At 36.5% G+C, this 7,315-nt stretch overlaps 2 protein-coding genes and 1 long non-coding RNA gene across 3 annotated transcripts; all 3 read left to right on the forward strand.

Annotated features, from left to right (window-relative positions):
* The first annotated feature begins 659 nt into the window (after window positions 1–659).
* Window positions 660–1,171, forward strand: LOC117213329. The gene is made up of 2 exons (XR_004488631.1): window positions 660–853; window positions 918–1,171. It is a non-coding gene; the product is annotated as an uncharacterized LOC117213329 (long non-coding RNA).
* Window positions 1,172–3,214: 2,043 nt separating this feature from the next.
* On the forward strand, window positions 3,215–4,849 carry LOC117213328 (longitudinals lacking protein-like). The gene is made up of 3 exons (XM_033458686.1): window positions 3,215–3,384; window positions 3,460–3,596; window positions 4,846–4,849. Exons 1-3 carry the CDS (start codon window positions 3,340–3,342, stop codon window positions 4,847–4,849), a joined length of 186 nt encoding a protein of 61 aa, XP_033314577.1. The 5' UTR covers window positions 3,215–3,339.
* Window positions 4,850–4,855: 6 nt separating this feature from the next.
* Window positions 4,856–5,295, forward strand: LOC117213331. The gene has a single exon (XM_033458687.1). The coding sequence runs from the start codon at window positions 4,856–4,858 to the stop codon at window positions 5,261–5,263; it is 408 nt and encodes a 135-aa protein (XP_033314578.1). The 3' UTR covers window positions 5,264–5,295.
* Window positions 5,296–7,315: the final 2,020 nt, after the last annotated feature.

The following is a 7,315-nucleotide window of genomic DNA, read 5'->3' on the forward strand; positions in this document are numbered from 1 at the left end:
TGAGAATTGATAGAGTTGTTAGAGAGAGAGAGAGTGTCTGTGTGTTAGATTCGTTGTGACGAGAGTGGTCAAATAGCTGTAAAGTTATTTGATATAGATACGAGTATTGCATTTAGTTTCCGTTAAATAAATATCGTTTCCTGTCCAATTTATATATGTATATTCAATTTAATATTAATAAGTTGCAAGTAATCGGGAAAAAATTTCTATCCTTATTTTCCGATATTACATTATTTTCACAGATTTCAATTCATTTATCCATTGATTGATATTAGGACAAATGAGGAACTTCGCATCTTATTACATTAACAAATAAAATGTATTGTTCTTGATAAATGGTATGCAGAATAGTATTGGAAATAAAAGACTGGTTTATATTACAGTTCAAGTGACTGATAGTAGGAAAGCAGTGATGGAAAGTGAGGCAACGTATTATAAAATTGAATCCCTAATTATAGCATGTAGATAGTATTTTGAGTGTGGACGGAGGACAAAATTATGCACATTCCTATTTCAATTCCAAGGAAAAACATCATCGATGAGTCAGTTGTCAAAACACGATGGAAATTGCTCGTTGTTAATTGAACAAGTTGGATATAATTACACAAGCTAAAGATTTAACTTGAAATTTGTTTGAAGAAATTTATTTTTGCTTATACCTGATGTCAGGCGCGGTATTAAGTATTATGCTTTTATAACTATTGTTTTAAATATTTTTGTGTTGAAATATTGTCGTTTGGGTGTCTGTTTTGTACTGCAGGAGTACCCGAAATAATTATACTCGTCATGTACAGCTAAACAACTACAGGCAGTTGATCCTATTCCTGGAACGCGTTGGATTCGTGTTTACATGGTACGTTGATTGGAATCACTTAGAGACGGATTACTGGGGGTGTGAGTAATTATGTTTCAGCCAGGCTTGGATAGAGAACGCGTTTAATCGACGTTTAAAGGTCCGCTTAAAATACACATGCTCTGGTAGTTTCTAATTTGATCGTTATACATGTCGTATACTTTCTGCTAAATCCGTTTTTGGGAGACATTAAGATGAAAAAGGTCATATTTTTAAAGAGGGGGAGAGAGGTGGTATGCTTTGGATAAAGGTAACAATTTTATATGAAGGATGATTATTGTAAACATTGAATATAATTGGGGAAAATTGAGAAACTGGTGTAACTTGTTGTATTATGAGCTACAGGCCTGGTGCTGTGTCTATCTCTTATCACTTTAATACAATGGATGAGACATTTGTATGGCCTTTTTTGATAATGGAAAACGTGTTCGTGCTGTATGTATTCAATAACAGGAAATGGTTCTGCAATTTCAGTAATTCAAAGTACTTGCAGTATAATGATAAGTGTAAATTCGACCAATTGCGGGGAGACGTAATCGCGAGGAGAGACGTCAACGGGGGTCGTAAATCCCCGTTACGATTGTAGCAATCGACACCACGAATTGATCGATCCCCTGATTTCCGTTGAGATAATTGGGGTGATTGAGTTTGTATAACACTGTGATTCTCAGAATTATAAATTATATATTTCCAACACTTAGGTTACACTGACGTAGAGAAATAAATAGTTAACAACTTGTCGCACGAAGATGCGATAGATATGTACGCTAGAGCAGGGCTCTTATAATGGAAAGGAATGTATTAATGGACTTAGCACTATGATGTATTTAGGAGAGAAGGTGTATGTTCGACCACACCGAGAACCGACAAAGATTTGCGGGAAGTATGCGACTCTCGCGCTATGTGTAGACTGCCGCGTTAGGCGTTAGTTTTTAGACTGACTGTCGCTCTTTTTTTAATACGGAAGAAAAGTTCGGTGTGGGTGTGCCCCTGTGCCTAAAGAACGCGGATTCGTTGTTCCCACTTTCGTTAGGAAAAGTGAGGGTAACGAACCGAGGTGTCGATTGGTCATGACCTGCATTACTGCTCGAAGGGATGAGTAGGGAGTCTCCTACCATCGTGGTGGAGAGATGACTGTGTGCGTGAGAAAAACCTAGCTTGTTTTATTACAGGGCTATTCGGATTTTCCTAATGGATGCATACCCGCTTTCTCCGTGTTTTAAGTGCGACTAATAAACCCAAGGACCTCTCTAAAAACCGACTGTGTTTCGAGAATATTTTTAAGCTTTAGAAATTCTTCAAGACAAACGGATTGAAGACACATGGCGAAACAGTACAGGGAAGTGAAAGTTATGGTGGGTCCTTAGGTTTATTGAGGGTCGAAGTGACGTTACGCAGGTCGGTTGTTGTCCGGTCGCGCGGGCTGGCGTGCAGATGTTTTAGGCGGCGTAACAATAAGCATAATACAATATAAATTTGCATTTCATCCGGCTACTGAAGGAAATACTTGTTTGACAATGGAACAGATCATTGCTAAGAAAGGAAGAAACCAACAGATTGTGTATCTATAATCTATTCTAAATTAAGATCATCGTTTCACGTTTAATATTTTAGATCTGCAAAAGGTGATTGACATTTCATTGTGATGACTGTATACATTCAAGTTATATTTGTCCTTGCTACTTTTTGTTATTTGTGAAAGTATGTAGGATGTATAATAGACAAATATAGGGAGGATACAAATAGTCTTAACTCTTCTGCAGAAGGAGAAAGAAAAATAAAGGGTGATAAGGAAATGCATACCATACCATACAAATAATTTCAATATAAAGTCATTTGAAGCATGCTAATGAAAGCATGGTAAGCATGGTAGTGTTAAATTCTTAGAAATATGTAATACCCAAATATGAAATTTGTATTATTTAAGTGTTTCAATATGTTGGGTATTCCTGAGTGGACACTTATAATTTTTGCTTTAGGAAGTTGAAGAAAATTACATTTATGACGTGAATTTTGTAATAAGCCTCCTGCTCTATGGGAAAGCCATATTGTGAAAGCCATCTAAACATGTATGTATTGTTTAAATATTATTGCTTTTATTATACTCATCAAAAAAGAAATAATGTGATGTTAATACAATGAGTCATAAAATGTTCAAATGCGTTACGTCAAAATTTTTATGACAATTTTTATATTTATAAAAGTTTTGTCTTGTTTTAATTACATAAGTACATGATAGTTGTAACAAATTTTTGTTCCATCAGTTTTCCGGCAGGTAAGAATCAAAATATACTCATTGAAGTCAAATGTTTTTCAAATTCAAAATTGCAAATTTAATATAATTGTTTTACGGATTCAACAGTTTTCTCTTAGGTGGAATAATTACTTAAAACATATTACTTGTGCTTTTGATACGCTGAGAACAGAAGAAGATCTCGTTGATGTAACTTTAAGCTGCGAAGGAAAAAGGAATAAGAGCAGACAAAATGCTATTATCTGCATGTAGTACATATTTTAGAGATTTATTTAAGGTAGAGTGAAATTAAGAATTTAATAATTTATTACTGTTAACATATATTTTATAAATGATACTTATTCTATTTTAGGAAAATCCATGTCAGCATCCTGTTATAATATCTCGTGATGTAAAATTCGATGATTTGGTTGCATTGGTTGATTTTATGTATCACGGTGAAGTAAATGTGGTTCGGGAACAATTATCTAGTTTTTTAACAACTGCTGAACTGCTTGCTGTTCAGGGCCTTGCCGATGGTACAGGAAAAGATAATGATAGTTTAGTAGAGGTATGTTTTTCAAAATTGTTAAATATGATTAGATATTTTCTGCTTAAATTAAAATAATACACTTGTATCACATTAAACTGTGTTTCAGGATGACATTTTTATATCAACGTTATTGTTTTTGTATTCGTAATGACGCAATTTTATTTGATACTAGTGCTTCAAAAAAATAATTAAAAGTCAATAGATCTTGTTCATATATTTGATTTGAATGTAATTTAATATATTAATATTTTTACAAGATTTATGTTCCATATACAGGGTGGTTGGTAACAGGCGGTACAAGCGGACAGGGGGTGGTTCTACGCGAAAAAAGAAGTCGAAAATATACAATAAAAATTTTTCGTTTGAGGCTTTGTTTTCGAGAAAATCGACTTTGAATTTTCGCTCGGTACGCGTGCACTTTATCACATCTCGTTATAACGGATTTCACTGTAGATAGTTGTCCCGATGGAAAAATAAAAAAAAAAAAAAAAATTTTTTTTAAATTTTTATTCCATATTTTCCACTTCCTTTTTCGCGTAGGATCACCCCCTTACCGCTTGTATCGGCTGTTACAACCACCCTGTATACATTTATTTAGTTACTATTCTCTGCTTATTTCATACGAATTTCATAGTCTACAGCCTACTTTATTTATTATGTATGTAACTTAAAATCATTGGAATAATGATTTTTGCATTAACATTAATGTACGTGCCAAATAATACGTGTACCGGAAATGACGTTTACAAAATGGGGTACGCGGTTGGTTAGAATTAACCGCAGTACATCTTCATACGCTATTGATTATTTCCTGTAAATGAAGAATTTTAATATAATGTACAAAATATATAAAATTTAGCATGAAAATTGTCACACATATATTTAAAAATTAATTGGATTAAAGTATTTTTCAAAAATTCTAAGAATGTAAGGTCGACGTAAGATTTTACACAGAACTAGTTTCCATTTTCGCGCGTAAGACTACGTCATAAAGACAGGGGTGGGGGTATAGAAAGTGGACTTTAGACGAGCAGCGTAGGCTTCCCTCAGTCATCTTACGACTGTGCTGTGAGAAAGGTGTTTTGCTCAGTGGTTTCAAATCCTTTGTGTGCAGTTGTGTGAATCTCTTCTGTTTTGTTCTACGACAAACACGAGCCGGATACAGGTTAGTATACTTTTTACTTATTCAATAATTTGGTGAAATAGTTAAGAAAGCATGACGAAGACAAAGGAGAGACTTCCAAAACCGAACGCCGACAAGCAAAGTGAAACTGAACGGTTAGTAACTTGGATTAACAAAGTTCGCCGCAAACAATCAAAGTGTCGCCGAAACCGCAGACGCGATTTACGGATTGAAGCAGTGCTGACGTGCGCTCTTTCCAAAGCTGAAGATGATTTACGCATCCGGCGATTATCAACAGCCTCAAAATGGGAGGATCTTAAAAAACAATGCTTGAAGAAGGTAAATTATACAAATTATGAACTCTACAATGGTGAAGACACGGAAAATCCGGGATCGTCTCAACAGAATCCCCAGGAAGAAGAGTCATCGTGTCCTGAATTGAGCAGTTTAGACGATTTCATGTCTAAGTTGGCAGAAATAAAAGTACCGTTACAACGCTGAGGTAGCGGGAAAAATGCAAGCGATTAGGTTTGGAAGACCTAACTGTGACTACTTTGACAAGAGGATTTCTCGCAACGTTTTATCTACCAAATGCGTAGAGATTTCAACAACTATATGAAATCTCGAGCGATTATGGAGCACCGCGTGTTACGTCGGTGCTGCAGGAATAGAAATCGCATTACTATCTTGATGTATATATGTATATTTTTTGTTTGCAGTCTCACCGTTCGAGATGGCATTGGGACAAGCGGAGGGAGTTGGTGTTTGCAACGATGCTGAAGCGTACTGCACGCTCGAGGACCGCATGTTCTCCAGTCTCTGCGCCTTTCATTGGTTTGGTTTATATATTATATTATATGTATTGGTTTGGTAATATACGTAATAATGAGCGTTCGAGGTATGTTCGAAGAGTGTTTGATCCGATATTTTTTATTTCCAGAAATATATACTTTGTATGTTTTATAGTTTGAAGAAAATTTGTATAGTACATTTTAGCTTGTAGATTTAGTAGTATCGTTTCTAATATTCGCTCCATTATACTGTACGTCAAGATTTTGTATATTTGCTTAATGTTGATTAACAGTTTTGTAGACTTTAAGAAATGAAATGAAATTAATAAAATTTGGAAAATGTTTACAGTTTTTCTGCAATCTTCTAGTTCATATTAATGGCAAAAATGCTTTTCTGCCCAGCATACTACACATAACGAAATTCTGTCGCAGGCAAGAAACCCGTACATGTACCCAGGCTGTTGGCCGTCATCGGCAACATTATTTGGCCTGTCTCTGTATGAGATAAGGAACGACGAGAGAGGATTGGTACGGCATAAAGACGGAGGGAAATGTCTTTCTTTTTAGAAAATCGTGCATGAAGTTTTCTGGCTGATGAATGGGTTGCACCATGATCAAGTTGTACATAAACGTCTCATCACTCCGCGCTTCCTTATCTTGAACATCCAAGCATCAACTAATTCGAAAATCGTTTGACACGCGATACTCATAGGCTTATTGTGACGAACTACAGCAAATTGTAGCAAATCTTATTTGGTGGGCTCTAATACCTTTTGTACGTTATCTGTGCTAATGTGTCTTCTCATGTCCAGAAAAGTGTTTTCATAGCTTGTACCACCAGGTTGTATGCGAGTTGTCGAAGCACACAAGACAAGCCTCCACTGAATATCAATAAGGAGAGACAGCGCTAGGGGTAATGGCCCCCGCTAACGCCAATTCAATATTCAGGAACTACTAGGACTGGCTAGAACTAGAGAACGCGTGAAGGGGGTGCAACTGAAGTTAATTCATAAGAGAATCCTGGAGCATCCCTGTCATACGCGTCGGGTGGTCATCGTGGAGTTTTAGTCGGTAAGAGTCCGACACAACTCTGCTGTTACGCAATTACTGCAACAGCGGAGTGTCCATGAGGATTTCTCCACGTAAAAAAAAAAAAAAAAAAAATTTGTATGTGAGTTACTCTGGCTTATCAATATGCCCTGTTCAAAGTTGGCCATGCTGAATACCGTCACAGGCGTCTATCTTCCTTAATAGGAGCTGTAGGGGATCGAATAATGAGACTACCAATATGTGTACTCGTTAGTGTATTGAAAACATATCTTGTCGCGAAACGATATCTATACGGACGTTTAGTCACAGTTTATACTGAATCGTTTGCGATCACGTTCGTTTAGTCATAATAGTCAGAAGAAGGTCAAAAGATACAAATTCGTCTTGTTTTACGGTTACATGTAGCGGCACCATTGTTCTGCCCGGAGTTCATAACTCCTTGCAATACCTGTGACCTAACGGACTTGATACTCCGAAGCAAAACAACAACACGGTATGCAGCTAATTCTAACTCTTGTGCCGCTACATCACCCCCCTACCAGTGATAACGTTTTATTGCCTTTGCCGAGAAAGTCCCCGTGGGTAATCTTTTGTGATGCCTAGCCGAAACCTGCCTGTAACCAGTCAGGAAAACGGACTCTTCGGCCTGACCGTGTAACATACCTATTACTAGTGTTTCCTTCGTTGTCGCTATTCACGTCGCTTTCATTGC

Source organism: Bombus bifarius, unplaced genomic scaffold (genome assembly GCF_011952205.1).
Source record: "Bombus bifarius isolate JDL3187 unplaced genomic scaffold, Bbif_JDL3187 scf7180000008688_frag, whole genome shotgun sequence".
Classification (NCBI taxonomy): domain Eukaryota; kingdom Metazoa; phylum Arthropoda; class Insecta; order Hymenoptera; family Apidae; genus Bombus; species Bombus bifarius.